Genomic DNA, 26,559 nt, shown 5'->3' with positions numbered 1-26,559 from the left:
GTCTCTTGTCTTAGTGTGTAAGCACTCTAGAGTAGGGGTGGTTTGTTCTGTTCTATTGGCACTGAAACAGAAGGATCTTGGTTCACAACTGCTGTTCATAAGCATCAGTAATAAAAAAAAAAAAAAAAACCTGTGAAGATACTTGATACTGCGGAGACATCAATCGACTCTAATCACTGGTCTCTCCAGGCATTGCAGGTATGTCCTGCAGAATCCATGCAAGGCAATACAGAAGTGTGCTTGAGAAACAATGAACCAATCTTGACTTTGAAAACATGGGATAAGTATTAATACACCCTGTATCTGAGATGGTGTATATTTGTTCACACAGTTCAAAGTAGTTCAAAGAGGGTGGAGTAGTTTATTATTTTAATTGTTTAAGTCAAAATTCTAGTAATACTCCTCATATGGGTTAAGAACATCTTCAGGACAGTTCCATGGGTTTCTAAGATCTTGCTAAAAACAATCAACGAATTAGACAGCAGCATGGCCTCACCAAGAAGGAAAAGAAAGAAAGAAAAAAAAAAAAAAAAAAAAGTCAGCCATACTGGCCATCAGTTAGGACAACAGAACCTCCAGAAACAGAAGACACCATGAACTGAAAAAATAAACATAATTAATACCAAAAATCATACACAATGTTGTCTTAAGCAAGTCATTTATTTAAATGGTGAATATTTTTATAAGCAGCAATAACCATTACAGCCTACATGTTTAATACCTGACATGAGTGAAATAAGTCTTTGTCTAGCCTCATTCGATGCCCTTGGTGTACGAATTCGGTCTATCCACTGGTATTCTGGGTCTTCATTAACTACAAGTTCTTCCACAAATCCATGAATTACTACTGCTCTGTAACACTTAGGAATAGATGTAGCTGTTAAAAAAAAATATTTATATATAAAAGATGTAAGGCATAAGTCTATAAGCCAAGAATTCCAAGAAAAACAAAATTACATGTAAAAAGTGATGTGAACGATTCCAGAAAGTAATCCACATGATCTTCTGTTAAAACGTGGACATACTCTAAGCAGTTTTGTTCTGAGAGACTCTGGAACACTGATAAGATAACTGTCCAGTGTAACAATTACAACATGTACCATTATGAAACCTTTTCACTTTGTGCCTCTGTAACAGGATATGCACTGAAAGTAACACAACGTGCATATGCACATGCACTGAAATGCAACTTCAGAAAGATAAGGGGGGGGAAATCAGTTATTTACATTGTTTTGAAATATGAACAGTAAAAATTTATTTAAAAAAAAAAAGAAAACTAAATTTTCTGTATTTGCTACTGGCTTCAATGGAATCTCCACTGGGCTTATGCAATGAGCTGGTGAAAGAAGGGAAACTGATAGAACAGGTAAAGAAAGAAAAGAAGGGGGGAAAGTTTTGCGTTAGAATAAACTTTTTTCCTCTACTTACTGCAAAAAAACTTGACTCCACAGGATGACTGCCTAAATCTGTTCAAATCATTGAAGAGATCTACTTTCACCACCACATTGATCTCCCCACGTATACCTAGCAATAAAAAACATGAAAAATTAGAAGCTGTATCAGAAACAAATACAAAACTAGCCCTATTAGTTATTCCCTATTATTAGTAATTAATGCACTTTCTATTACCAATGAGTTAGTTTTTCCTGCAAAGAATGTACTATAACCGTGCTGGAACCACTTGGTTCAACTGGCAGTTCACATGTCAATTCTAGCCTGGGCCACAGAAGCAGGAAGACATTTCCTTGCCTCTCAGGTTTGATGCAGATATGCCCTCTCAGAGGAAGTTTCTAGTTCTGCCCAGCCTTTGAGGCTAAAGCTATGCAAGCAACAGTCCTCAAATACCTGCTGCACCGATGGGACTGGGAAAAGAGAAGCCATCAGCCTCCTGATACTGCAGTGGCCTCTGCTGCAGTGAGCAAGTGCTCTCTCTGCTCCTTTGCCCTGTACCATCAATGCAGGAAGGGTATAAAATCAGTATCTAAGTGCCAGGACCGTCCCAAGATATCCTTAGCGCAAAACGTCGGAAGTACTAACTTTGAGTACAGATGCCTTGAAACTGGAGTCCTGTCCCCATCAAAAAGCTCTGACCAACACCAAAAAACTTTTACATTTTCTCCCTGAAATGGTTTCAAAATCACAGTAAAGCTACTCTGTGAAGTTCAATCCAATGAGAAAATTTATGGTTCTTTCTAGAACCATAAAGTGGCACAGCACATGTTTGTAAAATACTTTGATTATGAAAAGACATACATTAAAAATAGGGTATTACAGACTTTTTAGATAAAGCTTAATTTTTGGCCACAATTAAACCTTATTAAGAATGGAATATTTGCTCAACACACAGCCATTCCTTTTTTTTCTACTTTTCTATTCTGAGCTTTTTCTTCTTCTTCCCCACTCAGTAACAAAATCATTTCACATATTATAGGTTCTGACATATTGAGGACTAAACTACTTGATAAGTCTGATTTCTAGTGTCTTCAGAAGCCTTTATCACATAAACATATGACACTCAAAGAAAAGCATTAGATTCATAGATTGACTCTGACATTACTGCAATAAAGTCACCTATATCTATCTTCCAAAATGCCAAGAAAGAAGCCTTCAGTTACTATAACAGGAAGTGCATCAGGGTCATATATTTTCACAAATAATCATGTTAAGGTGCAAAAAAAAAATTCTAATAAAAATTTATAAACATTACATTCATTATTTTTTTAAGGAAGCATCAATTACTGTCTGCCAAGGATCCAGATAACTAGAATCTACCTCTATGAACATGAAAATATAAGAATTCTAATTTTACTTAAATAGAAAAAAAAGCTCTGAAATAGTAACAGATCTAGAAAAATATAGAGAAATCTAATTCTCTCTGACATACAAGTTGTATACATCCTGAGACAAGTGTTCACCTAGTTTAACTTCAAAAGAAAAATGTTTGATAGGAAAATGTGAATGGAATAAGAAGATAAGAAAAATACATGCAATATTTCTCAAAAAAACCCTCTTCAATATAACTGTTTTAAATGTAAAAAATACTTTGATCAGCTATGATGATCATCCCGTAAATACCATTAATTATTTCCCAACAATTAGTTATAATTAGCTTTCAACATAGTTAGGTCATTTAGTTCACACTGAATAATGAACAAGGGTGGTAATGACAGCCACATAGATGTTCTGCAATAAGGCATTCAAGAAGCAAGCTAACTGCTGTAAACTGACCTTCACTTTCTGGGACAAAAGCTATGTTTCATTAAAATCAAAGGCAAAAATATGATTGACTTCATTTCTCATACCTTCAAGATATTCTGATGAAATCTACCTAGCACTGAGAGTACTTTCTGCAGGGAAAAGGAATTTCGTCCTGTATTTTATGTGGAAGATCCATCACATCCTGTCCCTCCAATCTCAATCAAGTGAAGTTTATCCAACATCCCAGGATGGCACACCCCAAGTGACTTCAGCAAAACTATATTCTTTTCGTGAACACGTGGTAATTGGAAAAGTATGTTTGGGTCTTTTTTTTTTTTATATCTGAATTTTGCAGTAACTATTTTAAATACCACGTAGAGACTTCTTCCACTTGTCACAAGTTCTATGACAGGCGTTCTGCCAAGCACTAGTCTGAACTACTATGCCAGAAATTTTCTCATGCCAGAAATAAGGAAAAAAGTGCCAGAAAAGTAGCTTTCCAGCTCCCAAGGATAAAATTATTACAAATTTCTGAAGACAGCTTACAGAAATGAAGATTGTAAGAAGCAGATTACATCTCAAACGACATTTTTTTACTTCTAAATTAGAAAATCTTACCATGAATGGTATCATAAATAGGAAACCATCCTGAAATTACCGTAGCTGCTTCACTATAGAGCAAAGGATCAATATCTATGTACACTTTGCCAATGGCATCATTAGCACTGTAGGTATCATGATCAAGAACTGTGATTTGGAGAGGCTCATCTTGTAGCTCTTCATCATCTACCTAGAAACAAATATTAACATGGAATCTGAGTATTTAAAAAAAACACAGGGAAATACTGCTGAAAAACAAATGCAAAAAAGAGGAGAGTTAGTGATGTACAGTGACCTGACACAGATAAATCTGTAATTTTGATTTCCTATATCTAAGCAACACATCCAGTTATTTTGATTTTACCCTTCACAGACTAGTGAGATCCTGGAACCAGAGTTATCGCTGGGAGAAGAACAGAAAAGAAAGATTACAGTGACTACACATTTTAAAATTCCACATGATTTGTTTTAAGTCACATTCCCTAAACCGTCTACCCATCTCCACAATACATACTTTTCATTAAAAAAAGAGAAAATTTAAGATAAAGCATCTCAGAGGACTATTGTACTCTGAAGTTATATTTACTGGTGCTCTCACCTTTCCAAGCTGGTCAGTGGCTTAAAAGAAGACAAGACATTTTATACAACCTATTGTAAAAATCCAGTCATTTCAGACATGTGCTTTCCTAAATAAATCAAATAATCAATCTGCAGACACCTCAACTATTTTTTTAGGACATACAAAGATAGACATTCTACAACTTTTTGTGTTCAACATCACAAACCAAGAATCAGGTTTGCTAAATGCAATGGGATGGCTCATGTAAGTGTTTGCAGAATCATAACATGTAGTCTTGCAAAAAGATCCAACTACACATACACGCACACACTTACAATGTCTTAAGCAGTTAATGTTTTTCCACTCTTTGGGAAAGAAAAGAAAAGAAAAAAAAAAAAAAAGAATTCCACATTTCAGTGTTGCTGTTTGGCTCTTTTCTTTCCCAAATCCATTTTTCCATGCAAAAAGATAGAATTTTGAGACTTCTGTTATTGTCAAAAAAACTCTCTCTGTATGAGTAGAGTTAACCCTCCACACAGATCAGCTCTTTCCCCTTCCCAAAAAAATGACCCCAGGAACTGAAAGATAAAAAAAGAAAAATTATTTAATTTCAACACCACAGTACTACTTTCTTGATCAACATGGATTGCCGATTAAGACATGCTCTTAATCAAGCATTCCGTGTTGATTAATAATCTGCCTAACCTTACTATTTTATATTTGCTCTAAAATATTTCTAACATTACCAGATATTACATCACTTTATTATATGTACATATATTTACAACCATGTTTATACTGTGATATTATCTTAGAACACTATAAATGAACCAGTGCTATATATTCAGATGTTTTAACAATTAATTTATTCTAAACACCATTACCTTTTTTTTAAGTAATAAAAAAAATGCAGTAACAAAGAAAAAAAAACCAGAATATGTAAACGCTTGTTCAGGGCGTAATGTTAAAGAACATCAACAAATCAGATCCTGGAAAGCAACAAGCAATTACAGGAAAATGCTGAGTGCCCTCATTATTACATAAGGAAATGGGAAAAGAAAGTGTCCAGTAATTGTTGTCCAAGCTCTTTATTTTGTAATTTTCTCACTGGAATTCTCCATTTTCTTCTTTGTCAAGTGCATTATTCTTGCAACCCAAAGTAACATTTCAAATCCCAATTAACTTTCCTTACTCAAAATTACCCCTTTTAAAAAAAGTACAAGCATACCTGTACTAGTATCTGAAAGCCTAATCCATAATGCTATTTTCTCCCCACTTTTAACTCTGTCTTGTCTTTTTTATTATTATCCAGAATAACATTTGAGTTTGATCCAATCGGGCAAGCTTTTAACTTTACAAACAGTCCTAAAAAGCCTTTAGCAAACAAGGTCTAACTGTATATAGGCTTGATGAAAAGGCTTCATGTGTATTTAAACAGAAATACACTTCACTCCCCCAAACTCATTTTCTGCCTGAAATGAAATTATTTCATTAAGGGCATCTAAACCAGAGTGTCTATACAGATACAGGCAAACTCTTGAAAAAATACTTACTTCAAACTTGAACCACTCAGAATTCCACTGAGGATTAAGTGATTTGGGATACACATCTGTCTTAAATGTTGTATTTCCAAATTTTACCTAAAATACAAGCATTCCATTAATATTAATAAATAAATTTAGAAACTCATTAAATCTACACATGCAAATAATTTCAAATACATATTTCAACAATATCAACAAATCCTTTTCAGTGAGACTGGCTTTTTTAATCTATTCACATGTATCAGTAAGTAACTTTCCACGTAACAAGAATTCCAATAAATCTCTCTCTCCCACTATTAAAATCGTTTCTTTTCCTCCCAATCACTTGAGAGGTAAAAATATTGCTTATATTGACTATTCCAAGTCACTTCATACACTCTTTTTCGCCTTCGGTTTAGAAATACTATAAGCAAAAGTATTCTATCTAAATATTGATAGTTTATGTCCTATTACTGTTCTCTCTAGGATTTCTAAATCAGCTTTATTTATAAAAGAAATCTAGAAATAAAATGGTAACATGGGTAAATTTATTTCTTAAATTTAAGAAATCTCCTCAGATACACACCAGAAAAATAACGGAAACCATCTCCATTAGCTGCAATCTTGATATGCTGGACACATATCAGTAAATTCAGAGCAGCAAGGGGGAAGCACCTTACCAGTTTCTATTCCTTTCTTAAAATACAGAAAATTTCAGAAAGCATATAGGCAAAAAGGTTAAGATTACATATCTCTATATATATCCCTGTAACCCCCAGTTACTGAAGATTAAATATTCTCCCTACTTCTATTGATTAATGCACCTTCAACTACATAACAGCTTATTTCAGGAATCTCCATTTGGTCTCCATAGCAGTCTATTTCAGAAGGACCCAATTTGTTTGGTGTTTAAAAAAAAAAAAAAAAGGTGAAACTGAATTTCTGTGATGCTCCATACATCAAGAAACCGTGCTGCACAATGGAAGAGCCTTTATTTCACTGTAGCTTTCATTCCAAACCATTTACAAACACTTCTAGTTCTCTGAATGTTGCCTCTCAAAATAATTAGTACTTCAACTCATACCAACTATCTGATGGTACTTACAAATACCCAAAGTTATGTTTTTTAATTCATTCAAGATTCTTAAGAAAATAATGAATGTGCTGATATAAAAGAAATGCTGCAAAGACAGTTGTGGATTTTGAATGCTATTTTCTTTCTAAAAGTCTAAATGGATTTTGGAGACTAAATTTAGGCTTAGCTTTTGAAAACAGTACAGCAGTTTTTTAAACATTTTTGCTCAAGAAAGTATTAAATAAACACTTTATATGTTTCAGTAATACGGTGATTATTTTGCATAGGTGCATACCCCAACTCTAAAGAGATTCTGCACTTGCTTAAGTACACCCAGTTAATTTGAAAAGCTTAATTTTAATTTGAAATTTGAAAAGCACTGCAGAACTGGACTATGAGTTCACGCTAAGCTCTGTGTATATATAACTGTACATACCTCAGTCAACAGAACTCTGTACAGCATTTGTGACCAAAGAAACAAAAAAAAAAGGTGGGGCCCCTTATTTGATTCAATGAACAGTAATGCTTTTCAAAAAGAAGTTACTTCAAAGTAAGCTTTAAAAAGCCAGAGCAGTATGAAAACACAGGACTAAGCAACCTTAGTGTAAAAAATCATCTAGCTATCAAAAGGTGGATGCAGCCTATGTGCACACAGAAAACTAAGTGCACTGCCACTTAGAATGTGTATTCATCACATAAAGCAGTATAATCAAGTGATACTGATGCTAGTTTTAACTGAGCTACCTTATATTCCAGAAGCTGCCAAGATAAAACAGCCCAGAGCTCCACCCAACCTATTTTTACATGTTATCTACGGAGCAAATTAGTTCCCTTGGAGCCCCAGGCAGCTACAACTGAAATTCTCCAGTAGTCAAGCTAGTTCATTAAAGCTAGTAGAGATAATCAAGCACTACACTGCTGTCCGCTGTACAAATTTAGAAGCACAATTACAGAAGAAATTGTGCTAATTTGCTCCAGATCACACATGCTGGCAAAGTCCAAGTTATGCATAACCTGAGCCAAATAAGAGCTCTACAGTCTTTTCTCATTTTCTTTTCTAATTCTAGATTTATATGAGAAAATTTAACAAGGAAATTAAAGGCTAGTCATCAACTAGTACCTTAACATTACTTTAGCTTTTCATTTTTAGTGAAAACGTCTTGTAAAGGTTTTCAGCAACCTTACACTGAAAAATAAAACAATAGTTTCAAGCTCTATTTATTTTGACATAAATCTCACCTACTGCCTTGCCTACTCTGTATGGGGAAAGGGTAGTTCTCACAGTCTTTCTAAGTAACAGTGCTAAAAACAAGGCCCCATCTACGTATTTCTTCAGCTTTATTTGTGCCAAGACATTCATGAAACTGCACATTAACCCACCTAAGCAAATTGATCTTTCTGATAAATTTTATTTTCCTTTTTGCTAAGCTAGTCTTTAACCAGATGAATTTCCAAATCTATTTTGCTACACAGCTACTCAGACAGTGGGGTTGGCACAGATGGCGCAGAGTTGGGAACAAGCGACCAACAGGAGAAGAGGGCTGTTTCTCCTCAAGGCAGCATAAAAACAGGACACATGAAACTCATCAGAGAGCTGTATTTCCTATTCCTGTTTTCCCCGTCTCCTAGTAGCACACATCAAATTGTTGTACACTGCCTATTAATCAAATTTAGCATTACAAGAGGAACATTTATAAATTAAAAACTGAGTGATGAAACATCTGAAACCAAACACTGAAATACTAAATTAAATTATTGTCATTCATGTAATAAAATACAACTGTGTACTATTTCAGCTGCATTGAAAAGCACACGAGAAATAAATTTTCACTTTATTACCAATTTACTGTCTCACTAAGCAACGCGCTGTCTAATGTCAACCAAATTTTTAAGCACCAAACCAAATCAGGACTTATATATAAAAATCTATTTTGATATTACTATTATCAGACTTTTCAATTTATACAGTTCTAGAAAGACATTCTGTCTTCCTACCTTAATCCCAGTGTTGTGCCAACCTGAATTACTATTTGTGGTACAAGCATGCATCTACATAGCATTCTATTCTTAAACACCTCTGCTTTTTCTGAGAGTATGATTTCTGAATCTATGGATGTTTCTGAAATGTTCCAAGTTGTTCATATTGGAAATAATGAATCATAAAACAGAAGGATTACATCACTTATTTTACAATCCCTTCCTGAGAAACACCTTCTATATTGACTGTTAACTAGCTATATGATTGTAAAGAATGTTGAGGTTACATACTTTTGGTACAATAAAGTGATTTAAACAAGCAAACAATATTAAATATTTGTCCAATAAAAATCCTCTTTGAAAATATTTCAGTATTTCTAAGACTTTAAACAGAAATACGAATATTGGCCTTAAAAGTAAAGCCTGTACAACCACTCTGCACTTCATATATTCAGAGATACAAATGACTTAAACACGCTTTTACTACTTCTCCATCCTGCTTACAACGCATCTCTCGAATCCTGAAATGGATTCCCTTTGGCTGCGACATCAGCAAGAGCCATTCATTAACAACCTTCAGCCAAGAGACGCTGAAAAATAGTAGGCTATTTCTAAAATGCCAGTCAAATTCTACATGGCTGTCAGCTAAAAATCACACCCGAGGGTAAACCGCAAACTGCTTTTAAAGCATGCCTCCGGACACGAGCTCAGGGTGCTCCTTGCCACTCCTGCAGCCCCTCTGCGGCCCACGCTCGCCCACCCGGCCCTGGCCGGCCCGCCCTCCCGCGCAGAGGGGTGCAGCCGACGGAACAGCTCTCTGGCCGAGCCCGGAGGCACGAAACGCCTCCCAGGGCGGGACTGCCGAGGGGAGCGGCGGCCGGCGGCGGCCCAGCCAGCCCTCCGCGCCAGCGTACGTGACCGCGGCGGCACCTGTCACGGCAGCGCGGCCGGCCAGCAGGGGGCGTCCCGCGCGGCCGCGGTAGGTGCGCGCCCCCCCCGCCCCTCGCCCGGGGGCGCCGCGGCGGGGCCCGGCAGGTGCCTCAGCCGCGCGGGGCCGGCGGCAGGTGCGCGGGCCCGAGGCGCGAGCTGCCGGGGCCGCCCTCCTCCCCGCCCCCCCCACCCCCCGGGGCTCAGCGCCCCTCCCCTCCCGCTAACCTCCACAAAGGCGTCGGTCAGGTCACTGGCGCGGTCCATCACCGGCAAATGGCGCCCTGCCACGATTTTGACCTTCAGCTTCCCCGGCATCTTCCTCCTCCTCCGCCTCCCCCCGGCTGCAGGGAGAAAACAACCGCGCGTGTCCCATGGAGCGGCACGGCACGGCACAGGGGCGGAGGGGGGCGGCGAGGGAGCGGGCGCGCATGCGCCACGGCGAGCAACGGTCTGCGGCTGCCTGCCCATGCCCGGCGCCGCTGCCCGGACCCAGCGCCGCAACGGCCCCGAGGCACGCGCGCCGTGACGCAACCCGGCAGGGAGGGAACGGTAGTTGGGCGCATGCGCTACTTACTGGGTCACTACCGCACAGCAGCTGACATAAGCGGGCGTAGGGAGCGGGGACGGGAATGGGCAATCCTCCACGCCCTCCCGCTGGCGGCGGCAAGGCCCCGGGGCGCCCCGCCGCGTACCTCGCCCCTGCCGGTAGCGCTCCGCCCCCGCGCCAAGATGGCGCCGGGGGCATGGAGACGCCGCTGGAAGTCGAACGCCGACTCCTCGATGGGTTCCGCGCTTGCGATGCGGCGCTGCTTCCAAGGGAAGTCAGGGTGCTTGAGCGCCGAGTCATCGATGCCGGGGGCTGTGGCACTGGCCGCGGGTGGCCCGGGGCAGCGGCGGGACGGGCTGGGCTGGGCTGGGCTGGGCCGGGGCCGCCTCCAGACCCTTCGTAGCCGGGCCGGAACGGCGCCGCGCCTCTTCCCCCATCCAGCCTTGTGTCTGCGGCTCTGTGGGGCCCGGTGCCGGGCGTCGCGCTAGGCGCGCCCAGCCCCTGGGCTGGGCTGCTCAGCGTCGCAGGCCGCCGTGGAGGCCCTGCCCGGGGGAGGCTGGCCGGCGCGGCCCGGCCCGCTGGGAGAGCCCTGCCAGCGGCTCCGATGGCTCGGGCCTGCTCTGCCTCCAGCCTTCCCCGAGGAAGGAGGTGATCCAGTCTAGGGCTTGAGGACCCGAGGGGAGAGTCCTTTAAAGGACTTAAACCAAACCCCAAGGGTTTGGGGTTTTTTTTTTCTTAATCGAATACAAATATTTGCAGTATTTGAGGGATTATGAATAGATTAAATGGAATTTAGTTATCAGAAATAGGATTTGATATGGTTCTTGTAGCCAGGTTTTGACTTTTTGATGCCTGAAAAGCTCTTTGTTTAGGAAATAGTGCTGTGGAAGCTTGGGGGGAAACCAAAGGAGCAGGGCTGGCCACGGGTTACATCGTGTGTGTGCCCTCGGATGGGAATCTGGGAGTATGCAGCTAGATTGCGTGAGAATCTGCGGGTCATGGGTTGTACTGCTGGCGTGGTCGTGAACAGGAATATAAAAGAACCCTTGTGTTTTGATTAAGCAGTCCCCAGATGTTGAGCCAAATAGTAGATCTGGTTGGATTATTTTCCCCTCTTTCTAATCTTACAAAAAGACTAAATAATGTTATGGGCTGCAATGTGATACTGCAAACACGAAGCATATGAATGAAATACAGTAGTGTGTGGCATAGCAAATTAATGTATAGAAGATCTTTGGCTATCTGTGCTCCAGCTAGCTCCATTTAGTCTCACTAATATAGCACTTACTCTCTTTAGCTTGTTTTGAAGTTATCTTTGGAACAATTCATACTGTTGCTAGTACTCATCATATTATAAACAGCCTACATGCATGTTTCTTCCTCATCCATCCAGTACTCCCCTTGTTTGAGTGGAATATTGGAATGAGACTGCTTCCAAGGCAGGATAGCAGTAAAGAGGAAAGACCCGGGAAAGGAATCAAAACCAGAAGACATGCTGCTAATGCTAGGGTTTTAGTTTAGACCAGAAACGTGCTTTTTGAATGGAATCTCCCAATCTCACGTGCTTAAATGTTGTTTTGGCTCACATAATCAAGGAGCTACAGAGCATATGAACTGAATAGTTCATTTGGATAAGACTGAACTGAAAAGCGTAAGCTAGCAATACACCAAATGTATTCTAGCTGTTTAAGGGCATTCAGGCTGTGGCAGCAAATTAAAGCTAGTATGAAATTAAACCCCCTGAACTGCATATGGCGTGGGTGCTAGGTCCTCAGCGTTCTTTCACCATAAAGATGGGCCACTGATACACTGTATTACCTGTTAACATAGCCATTCCTGTGTCTTAACTTCACTATTAGAGTGGAAAACTACCAGCACAAGATGGGACTACAAAAAAACATTCTCTGTTGCTCTTGTTAGATAGAGCATTGTTTGGCCTCCAGTAATTGGTGGTGTGCTGCTTTATAGCCCAATATATTTAGGGAGTGTAAAGTAAGTTCTTGACTATAAACAAGTAAAAACAATGTAAAAGTAAACTTGGTCATACGTTCTTTTTTTCTGGCAAAACACCTATTGCTTTATTTCTTTTGCTAGCTAAATTACAGTGCAACAATTATTAGGAAACACTGTGTGGTTACTGCGATTTTACAGCATGTCTTGTGATATGTTGAAAACTTTTTTCAGCTTATAAGGACGTGAATCCTTGAAAAAAAATTATTTAATTTGGAAGAGGAATTTCTAGCACATTGAACAAAAGATTGAAACAGTCTTGTACGTTATAAGCAAAAGGACACAAATGTAGCTTAGTACTGTCTCTTCAGAGATGGGTAGGTGGCTCTACCAAATATGTTTGTGATGCCAGGGTCTTCCTAAACCCCTCTTTAGTCACTGAACACACTAAACAAAACTCTGGAGCTCTTTATTGTTCACGGAAGATTGGACAATTTGGCTGATTAATGGCCAGTTAATACAGTGAATAACCTGGCTAAATGTACTGCCTTGTTAAATGAAATAGATACAATTTGGGACAATCCTTAAACAATTCAAGCATTATTGTACCAGATGCTTGCTGAAAGAAAAACATTCAAGAGAACATCTAACACGGTAAGTAAGCTCTTCCAGGTAGGTTCTTGTAAACTTGCAGCACTCCTGACTCTTAAAGACCTCTTTAATCTTTCCAGACAATCCACCTCAATGCTTCTTATTCTCAAACTTTTAAAAAATATTTTTCTAAAGTTAAAGCTGTGGGGGGTTTTGTGATGAAATACAAGTCTGTTCTTATCCACTGAACCTAGAGAACAGATTATCCCTTCAGAAATATTAGAAGACTCCTACTGGATTAGACTGGTAATAACTGGTACATATTCTTTTAGGTAATCTTTTTTGTTGTTTAATTTATAGCATCTGGGCCCAATAAGATCCACAGGTTAACTACCTGCTTTGGGAAAATTTATCTCCTTTTTATTTTGAACTTACAAACTGATTTCACTTGTGGACTCCTATCTCTTACATTATGAGAGAGAAGGAAGAATTGTTCCCTTTATTTTTTTAAATTTAGTTGTTTGAATTAAGTAACTTTAATTTTTCCACTATTTCTTCATAGGTCTTTTCTCATGCCTCTGAACATTCCTTTTAATTTCCCCTGGAGACTCTCTGAACAGGCCATATTATTTCCTGTTTGAGATACTATAAGAAAAAAGTTCCAGGGAAGCTTTACCAGTGTTGCCTAGTGAACATCTCCCTCTCTCTGGGATTATGAAATACAGGGATTAATGCAATGCATATTTCTTCTCAAAAAAAAAAAAAACTGTCTAAGGATCCAGCTTTTCAATGGAAGATTTTAGTAGTCAAAGGACTAGAAATGAGAACAACACCTGTTTCAGAGAACCAGCTCAAATCTGTTTCTTAGATACTTGGAAGGATCAATTAGATATGATCGTAATGCATTAAGAAACCTGCTTGGTGGATTATACCTGTCTTAGGGCTAAGGACTTTCTATACTGGCAGAATGAGACCGGTCTTTACATAAATTAGAATGTTACTTAACACATTTCATGCCAATAGTATTCCAGTTCTCTAGGGCCAGCAGGGACTTAGGGAAAGGGAAAGGTAGAAGGGGCTCAGCTGAAAGTTTAGTCAAAGCCCTAGAATAAACTATTCAAGGCATCTGAAATAGCATTACTTTTCCCTCTGTTCAGGCAAACGATGTTCAATATAATGGATATACTTGAAACTAAAGCTATAGTATGTGCTTTCTCAGTACTATGCATGTCAGAAGTCCACAGAAAATATTAAGATGTATATTTCATCGGGGGGGGGGGGGGGGGGGGAAGGTGTGATACTGACTTTGCACTTTAGTATCCACTTTGTTTCTTGCTGAGTCTTTTCCCTTCTGCTTAAAAGTGATGTTTTAGCAGGTCATGACAATAGAAGTGTCTTTCAGCAAGATAGGAAGTATGATATGCTTAAAGAACAGGTTTATCTTATTTGAACGGGTATTGTCATGTATTAAATGGCATTGTAACCCAACTATACAAACAAAGAATATTGCTAATTACAATATTAAAGACATCTTGTGTGGAACAGTGAGTGTCATAAAAAGGGGAGAGTTTTTGTGTGGGGAAGCTGGGAGATTTTACCATCTAAATGTAAAGATCCATGTATCCCTTCTTTTCTAGTTGTTGTAAGTATGATAGGATTTTGCTTTGTGTTTTCTTTTCTGCTTAACTGCTAGCTGAGTCTATGCTTGGATTTCTAGCACAGAGAGATTTCCTTTGTGATAGACATGGATGTTGAACCATTAGTTCAGAAATTGATACTCCAAAGAAAAGATTTTCCCTTTAACTTCAATCTGCTGGCCCATCACTTTAGGGTAGGTTTCAATTATGTTAGCTTACTAGCCTTCTTCAAGATACAGCTTAGAAGGTGGTGGCCTAGGCTTTCCTCAGGTTACAACACAACCTGAGATCATAGAATCATGTGGTGGGCTGTGTCTTAACCATGGGGAAAAGTGCTTTTTGATTATGTTGCATTGCGCTGATTTGAACAAAAATGAATTTTAAAGTTTTTTGGTTTTTTAGTTTGTTCAAACACACCAAAGAGACTTTATATCTGCTTTTGCTTATTAGCATTCACAGAAGATACTGGCTCCATTTCTACTGCAGTTACTGTGATAAGTAGTCTTTGAAAAAGGAGTCTTTGTCAACTTACCAACAAAGAAAACTCTGCGGTGCCAATTTTCGGTTTCTGGAAAAATCCCAGTATTTCTTTGTAAAACTACGTGTTTCAAAGCAATCTGGCTGAAATCTACAGGACACCAATCCAAAAATATTTTTAATAGTGCTCAGAGGGGTCCTATATCCAGAGTGAGACAGATAGATATATGTCCTTAGTAAAGGACCCCTGCATCCCAGAAGAAAAAAAACTTAATTCCACTCTGACTATGTCTCCTATGCTGTGTGCCCACTATAAGGATTTAAACAGGAGCAAAATCCTGGTCACTACTATTTATTATTGCCCATATGTATTTGATGTGGCATTGCAATTCCTAATCCTTCTCGTTAGATTAAAAGATAAGGAGTGAAATCCTGTCTCAATAAAATTGGTAAGGTGAAACTCTCTCACTGAAATGAAGAGGTGAGTTTTATGATGAACTCCTGGGGAGAACAGGGTTTCATTACTGAGATTTCTGACTTAGACTGGGGGAGCTCACTGTAGTTAGCCTGTCTAAACAGAAGATTAAGAGCAGTATTAATGTCTATCGCTGTCTACATGAACAAATTCCTGCTACCATAAGGGTCTCTAATATAGCAAGCATGATAAGGAAAGGATGGAAGTCTGAGCAGGACAAATTAAAACTGGAAATATGTAGACATGACTAATGGAAATGTGAGTTATCACTGAGCGAGTTTTCAAAGATAGGCATTTTTTAATTGCCTGTAATCGTAAGTCATTGGGAGCACTTAGAATCTGTAGTTCCATCACTGAGACTGCATTTTTTGCTGACCTATGAGTGAGAACAAAAAAGAAAAGCCTTGCACAGATGTGCATGACATGCAGCAGGAAGGTGACTGTGGGCAGGCTCCGGTCTTCTGTTATTGCCACCTCGCTGCTAGGGCAGCTCCCTCCCTTCCTCCCTCCCTGTTCTTACACACAGAACAGGGGGAGAGGGAGCCTGGAGACAGCTGCAGGAAGAGGCTGTGAAGGCAGTCAATGAACAGTGGCTACCTAGTACTTGAGCCAAAAAGTTCATTTTGACTCTCAGTTACTTGGGGAGGATCTTAAGGGCTCAGTTTTGCTGACTTTGTCCTACTTTGCCTAAAGCTGCATGTCTCAATAATGCTTTTTAATCTTGATGCTGTAACTGTTAGGTAAAAATCAGATGATCATAAGTGATTTCCCTGATGGAATTAAAGTATGTGATATGGGTAATGGTGTACATGGGTGGTTTACTTTTGTCCTGAATCTATTCAAAGTCATTCCCAGGCTAACGGAACTAAGTTGAGCTGACACTGGTGATAGATGATAATATAGTCTATTCTTTTATATTATACAGGAACTGAATACAGAACTTATTTGGACTTTAAAAGAAGACAGTATCTTGGAATTAATTTTTGAAGTTAAACATTGTCAGGAAATGTAAATACTGTACTAGTGATACAACAGATGGTCAGATCCAGATAAATGTGCTAATATCCTATAATATGTATGAAAAAAGCTTATCCAATGAAAACTCTTTTATTCCAATGATATTCTAAAATATTATTCCCATGCAGATCTTGTGAATTGAAGAAAAACTGGTTGTCCTTTGGGGAAAAACACAAGCCAAGGATTATTCTCAAGGTTAACATTAAGAGGGTAAAAATAACCCCAATATGTCTTAGTCCTAAAATTATATTTCTGAATTGTTTATGTACACTTGTTTCCTGGATATCAAATGAAAGTATTTCTTTTGGAAACGAGATCTCAACACTTTATATTCTCTCCAACAGTCTACTCAAGTCAGTCTTCTGTTGACTTCAGCACTTTGGGATTTGGTCCATATCAAGCAGGTCGTAAGAACAGAGAGCCATCAAAATATTCCATTTCATGCTATTATTGTTGTATGAAGGTCTCAATTTCCATATAGACTTAAAAGAAATTGGATAAAATAAATACTTACTAGCATGGGAATGTATGCAATTACCTACTGGGGGAATCAAACAACTGGATCTGATGTCATGTTCTCAGCTAGTAATTGGATATCATTTATCTTCCTTACAGTTCTGTGAGGGAAATAACATTGCATATGACTTTGTGCATTTTATGAGCAATGAGTGGCAATGGCATAATTGGGGTATCAGTTCACAGAGATTGCAGCAGAATCCTGTGTACGCATGCTCTAGCAGAGATATTTAGTTACAAGCAGTACAATAATGATAGCTCTTCAGAGTGCTTCACACTTACAAAGCCCTAGTTAATTAGTCAACACCTAGTTAATAATTTAATTAAATGTAATTTTCAGCAGCAGTATTTGTATCATTAGAAGATAATTAGTCCTTCAGTGACACTTGCAACATTTCTGCCCTTCCTCCTTTTAAGAGTTGAGACAGAAATGAAATATTTAACTGTGATTGTAACGTATTATATTTACACAGTTATTAAAATGGTTATATTTGGGGTTTTTTATTCTGCTTAACACTGTTGGTATCTTCTCTTCCTTTTTCCTGTATAAGTGTAATAAATAGATCATTTATTCAGGTCCCCTCCCAAAACACGGAAATATTAATGAGTGTAACTTTGTATAAACTATCTATAGAGTAGTCTTCAAGATCCTTCACAAGATAATGCAAGTTATTTGCTGGTGCACTGAAGAGATTAAATTGGATTACAATAAAAACAATAAATCTTTGTATTCTAAAACGTGGAGTGAATGCTGTTCTTAATAACCATGTGATGCTTTTGCTTCTTGTGCTCCATTTGGAATAGACATGATGATATGAATTATTAAACATTAAAGTTTTTCATGTATAAAAAATAAAAACACATTAATGAAGCAAACTCACTGAGTTTTGTTTTCAGCAGCATGTAATGCCTTATGTTCAGCTTCTTACAAAAGGTCTATGCTGTGATGCTCATCTGCTGTCAAAACATCTGACACAGAGGGGTTCATGTTGTTTATTTTAAGACTTTTAACTCTCATGCCAAGCCAGAGGAGACAGAGAGGCTCTTGATCTGAATTGTCTCCTCCCTTAGTATGTGGGAAGCAGAAAAACTAGGTTCCCAACTCGGGCTGGTAAGGTTAGAAGCTTAAACTATAAACCAAAAGTAATATAATTCAATTTCCATCACCATTCAAGGTGTTGTGAAAAGTATGTTCTACTGCTGCAGAAAATGTCAGTCAAGCTCAGCTAGCAAAGTGGCCATGACACATCGTATGAAAAAAGTAGGGGGAACTGTGATTGCTATGAGATGAAGCACTTCACAACCTAGGTAGAAAAACTCTCCCTCCAGGCACAGTGATGGGGGAAAAGGTGAACAACTAGGAGAAAGCGTCCCCTTCTCATCCAGAGCTCTCAGGGAAGGGAGGTGGGTGGAAAGCCCCAACTAGAAGTCCCAAGTTAATTTTATGTTTCCTACTGAGAATGTGCATTGTGTCTTTCGTGGTGTGGTGTGGCAAAAGCATGGTGCCGCTGCTGCTACAGATTTGGGGCTCTGTGCTAGGGAGCAGCTCTAGGTGGTCCTAGTGATAAAATCTTATGCTGTATATGAAGGCACACAGAAGTCCAAAGTAGAAAAGAGTCTTCTTATCCATGGCTGATGGGTTATTGGAGCAATCAAGATGACTACTTCTAACAAAACAATTTTTTTTTTTTGTTTGTAACAGTCCTATCATGGTTCCTGTACACAATCCTAAGTCTTCCCAGGGTCAGGGAGAAGTCTCTATTCACAGAGAAAGCATAAAAGTTCAAGACCTGCAGGATAAGTGAAAGCCCCACAAAGCGCACTTTTCCAAAAAATCCCAATTTATTTATAGCCCTGGATGCATATAAACTATATTATGTAGAGTGGAAAGAAGATGGATGGTCTCAGTACTGGCCCATTCTTTATTCCAGTTCACTCTTGGTTACTAGCCATTGAGCAAAGTCTTTACCACCTTACTTCTTAAGTAAAAACTCTTGTAGAATAAAACCTGGCTAACTAAAGTAGGATCTTGTCATCTGTGCTTGTTCTCTGACTACTATCTTAATTCATTCCTGACAGAGTTGTGTTCAGTGCTGCATTTGACCCTGTTAACGGCAATTTATAGAGCTTTTGAAATACGAGGACAGTGTCTTTGAAGTACCAAAATTCTCATTCATCAGGCTTGTTCGGCCTTTCTGTGCTTTTATGTACAGGAGAATTACGATCATCACCTTGGACTGTCTTGATAGCAGCTGAGGGAGATACTGCTTTGATTTTATTAGCAAAGGTGATTATGAACAGCATAACTTGAGAAATATATGCTAAATACATAGCTTAATTATACATTATAACTGTAAAATGACTGAGCATCTTCCAATGCATGAAAGTTAAATACAGACCTTAATTAGGCAAGCCAGGAGATAGGGGTGACAGCAAGGCAGGCAGGGGCAATGACATGACCCACCAGGGTGCAGTCCCACAGCACCCCAACAAGACGAGCTGAACGAGTCCACTGATGGTAATAGAGTTTGGTCAACAGCTCGGTAATTAGCAGTCAAGTTCATAGTAACAAGGCAGGTTGAAAGTCAAGACCAAGCAGCAACGTGAGGCTGTGATCTACAAGGCTGGATGCAGCTAAGCCACCAGGGCTCTTGGACAAGGACTAAGGAAGGAGCAAGGGCAGGAGCCTGAGCCTACACCCAGCTCCCATCCAGGGGCAGAAGCTGCAGAGTCCCCAGGTGAGAATTTTCTCACCACTTACCCGTTTTCACAAAAGCTATACAGCTGTGGCATATTAGTGCTCAGCTTGGATGCTGGCAGCTAAAGCCTGGGGAGGGAGGTAGAAGGAACTGCAGAGGAGGATTACGGAGGAAGGTGGTTACAGGCTGGTGAGGGCAATTGGACCTGGTGTAATTGTGTTGGTGTGTTCAGTGCCTTGATGAGGGTACTCTGTTAAAGTTGGAAGTTAAGCTAAGTAGGCTGCTAGCTAGCACCAAAGCATCTAGCAGCTGGGAAAATTCTGCTAAAATAAAAAAAAAAAAAAGTTTAACACAAAATAAGGACACGCACTGTTATATTTTTAAGGAGTAACAAAAAATTGCTCTCTACAGTAGTCCAGAAGAGTTTTCATGTACACACATATGTGATTGCCATCCCATAAGAGCTGTAGCCTACAGTTTGGGCTCTTGGAGTAAGAAAGATCTCTGCTATCTTGCCATTACCAAATGTAAGGACTAAGAACAGACCTGCCTTGGCTAATTTTAACAGTCTGAAAGAGGCAAGGAGAAATAAGAATATTCCAGTATATCCATCCTCATTTTTAGACATGGTCAGTAATTTTTTGTCTTAATTTCACACTACTAGTCTTGCAACGTCTCACAGATTACTTTCAATAGTATGAAAACCTACTGGTTTTCCTGATTTTATTGCTGTGACTCCTGAACCCTCCACCAAACAAAGGCAAGCAAGGTTGATATAATTGGTTTTCAAAAACAAGCCTCCATGTAATTTTTGCAAACGTCAACCAATTCAAGAATTTGTTGCGAAGTGTAGCTGTGACCTGTATGAAGACAAGGCCTTGAATTTTTGCAGGCCTAATTTTCACACAGCTTCTGAATTCAAAGAGTTAACTGCTATCACCTGTAGTATCATATTTTATCCGTGGCCTTCCTTTCCAGTGATTTTCCATTTATGCTGGAGATTATCTCAATGCACTATGTAAGTTTCAGTGCTTTAAGTCAACAGATTAATCACTTCATCAGCCTTCACTTCATTTTGGAGGATTGTTTTGAAATTAAGACAGACCTAATATTATTTTAACCTTGTTATTGTTTGCATGTGTGGGGAAACAGCTTGATAACATTGATCTTCAAGTTTAAAAAAGCACGAGCTGTCTTGGACAACATTTGAAACATTTTTCTTGTGATATCTGCCGTGTAAGATCTTGCATTACAAAAACACGCACGTAGTGCTTGGTTTTGGTTTTTAAGTGTCACTGAGATAAGACAAGGCGTGAACTATCACAATAGATGCGTTACACTGCAGATCGCCTATGTGAAGTAACCTATAGCCACTGATACGGGGTTGGCAGTTGGTGTGGTCAGACTACTCATAGTCTAAAAGCAGAGTCGGTGGCCTAGGGAGAAACTCTGCTGGAAGTGTACCGCTTATTCTCCACAGGCAGTAATTCTAATGCATGTGTTATTAAGTGTTTGAGATGCACACGTATTATGTTTGATCATCATGTACTCTGATATTCCCCTGAGCCAAGTATTCTTAGCTTGGTGCCTTAGACAGACCAGAGCATGGGTGAGAACTAAAAGGCTGAGGCAAAAATCTATTTGGGAGTGATGCTACCAAGCTAGGGGAACTAATAGAAAAGTGTGGAAAGGATGATGACTCCCCTATAATTTTAGATATTTGCCTGTCCTTTGTAATTCACATCTTGCAAATTTTTTTGCTCATTGGTGATTGTTAGATAAGCATACAAAATTGTGTCCATGGACACTTTTTGTTATCTGCGTGCAGCAAAGAAGTAACAGCTTGGTCTTTCAGATGCAACCTTTGCAGCTATGATCTTTTCCAGTCTCAAACTGAGGCTTCGTTATCAGAACACACTGTTACAGAAGTTACATTTCAAATCTATCTGTGATACTGAATGGCTCCCAGAGGAAAGGGAACCTTCAGCTCATAAACCAGATATGCGTCATAGTTTCATTTTCTGTTCTTGGTGGCTGTATAAATTTTTTTCACACAGTCACTGAAAAGTACTTTGGTATGTGGTAAAATGCAATCCTCACTCATAGCTTTGTTAACTGGCGGTACCTAAATTGTGATGAATGAAATCAGGTAGTTGAAGTTGATGCAGATGAAAAGTAATCTGGAAAAAGAATAATTCTGGTTTAGCCACATCAGATAACCACATGGTCAGATATGGAGAAGTATCAAAACTCTTAACCAGGGGTGGCTGGATCTAGAGTGGATTACGCTTCTGTGCCTAACCCTTCTCATTCCAAATGGCCACAACTGAAAACAGTAGGAGTCTAACTAGCTCTTGTTCTCCACTTCCCTCTCTGATGAGAATAAACACATGGGAATGTTTGGTATGTCTTAGAGATAATACACTACCCTATATTAAGAAGCCCATCATTTTTGATGCAATATCAAAGAGGACAGAGTTATCAAGTTTCTTGTAATTTAACTATGCTTGTTGTTTTTTTTAAAAATTAAAAGACATTTCTTGTCCCCGTTACTCCTATTTGAAGGCTGTTTCAGAACATTCATGCATGATTAGAAATTTCCAACTAGAATTCCAGTAGCAGTTTATGCCTATTTTTGCACACCAATACTGTTTTTTAGCCTAAATGGTTCTTTTCCCTTTAGAATACATCTGTCCAGAAACTTTTGTGATGGGTGGTTCTGTCCACACACAACTTTTCTTGTACTAGATGGAACTAGCCAAGATCCAGACTCCTCTTACAAGAGAATGGGGGTCTCCATTTACCTAATCATGTTATTAACCTTTATCCAAATGGGGATCTCCATTTACCTAATCATGTTATTAACCTTTATCCATACCTGTTTCATTTTTTAATATACAGGACCAGAACTGTACACGGTACTTCAGATGAGGCCTCAACAGTGCTTTGTACTATAATTCCCCTACATCTATATCCCATGTACCTCCGTATTTGTAGGTAGTCCCTGCTGGGACTATCTTGCCCGATACACCCTAGGATTCCTTTTTCCTTCTTGACAAGCATATCGTCTTTGTGTGACAGACAAGTTTATAAAAACAGAATAATGCTCTATCAGGGTGCAATTATAAACGTAGAGGTATAGAAATGAAAAGCTAATCTATGTGTGTTCTACACATGCAGCACCAGTTGATACGCAGCTGGGCTTGTGTATGAAAAAAACACTGAGAATTATGCAGAGCCCTCTGAGGTCCTGGATTTCCTCAGCAGTCCGTGAAGGGCTGGGGAGCTCATTAAGGGAGCAGAAAGGCTCGGTGGTGGCAGAACTCCCTCTTTCTCTCAGATCTCCACACTGACGTGCAGCAGCATGTGTTCTGAATACTCAGTGTAGAAATAGGTTCTAATTCTTACAGAGCACCAAGCTAAGAAATTAAAAAAGTCCTAAAGATGGCTACATTAATGTTTTAACATACTTTTGAATATATACACAATGCAATGCATTGTTCTCACTACGAATGTCTGCTTGTGTGTTTGCAGGCCTTGTGGGTTTCCACCGAGGACACCAAAAATAATCTGATGGCAGATGATATCAGTGATCCACTCTTCTATTATCAGCAGTATCCAAGAACCAGAGGCTTCCAAAAATAGGTGAACATATTCTAATATTCCCTAAAAATATACGCAGTGCAATAATAAATAAAGGTTGGAAGAAAAAAATTCCCTCCTGACTTTTGCCAATTTAGTTTATACCCTATAAGAGTAAGATTTAATTACCCTTATCTTAATTATCCTTAACTTGGTACATGTAGTAACTGCAGGTATTATTATCAGCCATAAAATTATTCAGCCACAAAATTTACCTACACTGCCCAAAGCACTCTTTTCCATACACCTATCTCAGTTAAAAATGCTTTTCTTTAATTTATTCTAAATTCATTGGATGTAAGTTTTACTGGAGTGAATTCCATGTTTTGCTGATAAGGGACCTAAAAGTAGTGATTAGTTTTTGGAAAAGGTTTCCATAGGCTATGTCTACGAAAACAGCTTCTCTTACTTTTTAAATGCCTATACTGCTTTCAGTCACCTTGTGTCCACATGGAAACATCTTTCGCTCATGTAAAACTGGAATTAACTTCAGGGTTTTGTAAAATTGGATCAAAGATGTAAGTGCATGTCTACAGCTACTTCTGGGCCTGTTCCAGCTGCTTCTTGAACTTTGAGCCTAAGCTTCTCTATCATGCAGTTTTTCTACCATTCCCCCCCCCCCCCCCCCCATGAAGATTGTTTCCCTCTACAGTATTAAAAAAACCCAAACCCTGTACTAATTACATTTCATTTTCTAACCTTTTTCTGATCTTGTTTATGCTTTCAGCAACTGCATCAAAAGTGTGCTTTGTTCTTGTATTTGTGTTCTGCTCTGTGATCTTTCCCATATGAAATTCAGGTTTTGCCAGACTCTTTTGGCCAGGTAAAACCTCTTATTTGTGAGTTCTTCTTTCTAGGAGAAGCCTCACTCTTTTTTTGAAAACAGCTAATGAATTATGAGGATCAGATTTGAACAGCTAGCTGGGGAAAGAATGCTGAAAAACACCACAAAGATAAAAAAGGGAAAGTTTAAATACACCAGAGAAGAGCAGAAACCCAGAATATTTCTGGAAGCAATTAAAGAGTTTGCTTTATAAAAGAGTAAGCCAGGGAGATGTTTTTGTAGGAAAAAATATTTTCTGCCAGAGATTTGGTTTCTGGCATCAACTTTCATGTACACACATGATTAAGGAGAACTTTTCTTGGTGGAAAAGTTTTCCTCCTTAGTGGAGGTAAAGTAAATCCCTGACTGGCAGACAGTGAACTACAAATAAGCTGTGACTTTAAATTCATCAAAGGGGTTTTAAAGGTGGGTTGTTTTTTTTTTTAAGCGTTCCAAAGTTCCAAGCATCTGGGTTTATTCTACTTTCTTCATCACAGGTCCACATATGGTATTGGCTTGTAAGATAGGATCTGGTTGAGGCTGTGGCAGAGCTGGTTTGGGGACACTTTAGGGATCACACAGAAGTTGACCTTGAGCCAATGACTTTATGCAACTTCAAGTCAAAGTAAGACAGTGATTTATTGAACTAGAACTGACTGTCAGAGAAGAGGTATCTCATGAATTCCACTCGTCCACCGCTAAGGATCTATGAATGGTATTGCAGGTGTTTTTATAAAATACATAATTCTGGGCAATTAATCCATGCGATTGTAGGATCGGTCAATCTACCTTTCAAACATTCCTTAAGTATTTCTGCTTTTGTATACTTGTGTTTTTCTACTGCTTGAAGCTTCCTGTTCCCAAAGACAGTGGGAAACAAATACTTTTAAAGTTAAGCAGGGAGTTCAATGTTAGTGGCAGAATAAGAAATGTTTTTGTCATTTACTGATCGTAAAAAGACCAGTGGACAGCTTTTGGCATGGCTCTTAGTGATACATTTCATTACATGATCAATAACTGCATAGTAATGGCTTCCCGCTGTTTCTTTCCAATGTAAATAGTTGCTGGTGGTGCCAGAAAGATTGTTTATGGCAAAAAAGAGGAAGAGAGATGATTATCAGGAAAACCTGTTAGAATGTAAACCACTTCAAGGGAGACAAAAAATCTCTCGAGTTCCCTACTTTTTTGCATTACAATATTACTTGTAACAGACATTCAGAAAAGCTGCTGACTGGCTGCTTTGCTTACTCTAAGCATTCCTTTAATTCTGTAGATTAAATAAATACATTGTTGCAACGTGTGAGAAAGTGATTTTTATTATTATTATTACAGAAAAGGGAGTTGGATTAGAAAAAGTCATTCCCCTGAGAAGTAACACCTCCAAAATAATCTTGCAATGAAGAAAAAAAAAAAAAGACAAAATGAGTGATAATTAACAGAGCTAGTTGACATGCTGTTCTTTAAAAGTTAAAAATGTACATCAGTTGGAGAGAGGATATCAAATATCAGTAGGGAGAGCAGCAGGAAACTTTTTCCACTGGATGAAAGGGATAAAAAGAAGAAAAACAAGTCTCAGTTGCACTAACAGCTGACTAAGCTCCTGACATACTCGAAGCACAGCCAATTGTAACGAATACCAGGGAAAAGAGTATCTTCTAAACAAAAATACTGCTCACTTAGAAACTTAAAGTCAAGATATAAACATAAATCTGAGAATAACATTTAGGCAGAAGATACACGGATCACGGAACTGAAACAAAATGCTGCAGTTGTGACCTGCTTGCAAAAGATTTTCTCCTGTACTCTGGGTGAACCTCAGCCTTTAGGGATTGTGGGCAGGGAGGCCCAGCTGACATAGAAATGCAAAATTCCAGTGTGTGAGAAAGGACCAGAGGCATTACACCCCACCTCTGGTGCTTTGGAGAGAGCCGGGTGAAGCTAGAATGAATATTCTTTCCTTTTCACATGTTAAAAGCTTTGTGGATTCCAACAAACCAGAAATGTTGTCACATCTTCAGGCGTAAAGACTGCAGAGTTGAATCTGCTGCACAAACCAAAATATTTTAAGGGAAGATGAGAAAGAAGCAGAATTTAGGAAAGCTGGTAATGACTAAGAATATGTGTTCACTTACACTGCAGTGGGGCTTCCAGTTCTCTTTCAAGGTGTTTGATAAAACTTAAACTCTGAATTCCACTTGCACTGGGAGCTCCTAGCAAGACATGATGTTGCTGTAGTAGTAACTTTTGCTACCTTTCCGCTTGATTACCCTCCTCCTGTCTTACTGCTTGTTGTCCAAGCTGGCAGGAGTCAGGGAAGCAATTC

The 26,559-nt window shown here is 39.0% G+C and overlaps 1 protein-coding gene across 14 annotated transcripts in view; it reads right to left on the bottom strand.

Annotated features, from left to right (window-relative positions):
• The window catches only part of C2CD5 (C2 calcium dependent domain containing 5), a 69,187-nt gene extending 58,857 nt beyond the window's left edge, over positions 1-10,330 (bottom strand). For 13 of the 14 annotated variants that reach the window (XR_012776324.1, XR_012776325.1, XR_012776326.1 and 10 more), the window contains exons 1-5: positions 10,088-10,330; positions 5,911-5,997; positions 3,817-3,988; positions 1,429-1,524; positions 722-877 (exon numbers count right to left, since the gene is read on the bottom strand). Coding sequence is in view for 11 of the 14 variants with exons in the window: in XM_075506484.1 (XP_075362599.1) it covers positions 722-877; positions 1,429-1,524; positions 3,817-3,988; positions 5,911-5,997; positions 10,088-10,330 (754 nt within the window). In the remaining 3 variants the exon portion in view is untranslated. The remainder of the gene's footprint in view (positions 1-721; positions 878-1,428; positions 1,525-3,816; positions 3,989-5,910; positions 5,998-10,087) is intronic. The other variant, XM_075506438.1, reaches the window with a different exon arrangement.
• Between the last annotated feature and the right edge of the window lie 16,229 nt (positions 10,331-26,559).

This window comes from Mycteria americana, chromosome 1 (assembly GCF_035582795.1).
Source record: "Mycteria americana isolate JAX WOST 10 ecotype Jacksonville Zoo and Gardens chromosome 1, USCA_MyAme_1.0, whole genome shotgun sequence".
Classification (NCBI taxonomy): domain Eukaryota; kingdom Metazoa; phylum Chordata; class Aves; order Ciconiiformes; family Ciconiidae; genus Mycteria; species Mycteria americana.
The sequence above is the reverse complement of the archived record's forward strand: the minus strand, read 5'-3'. Positions and strand labels throughout refer to the sequence as shown.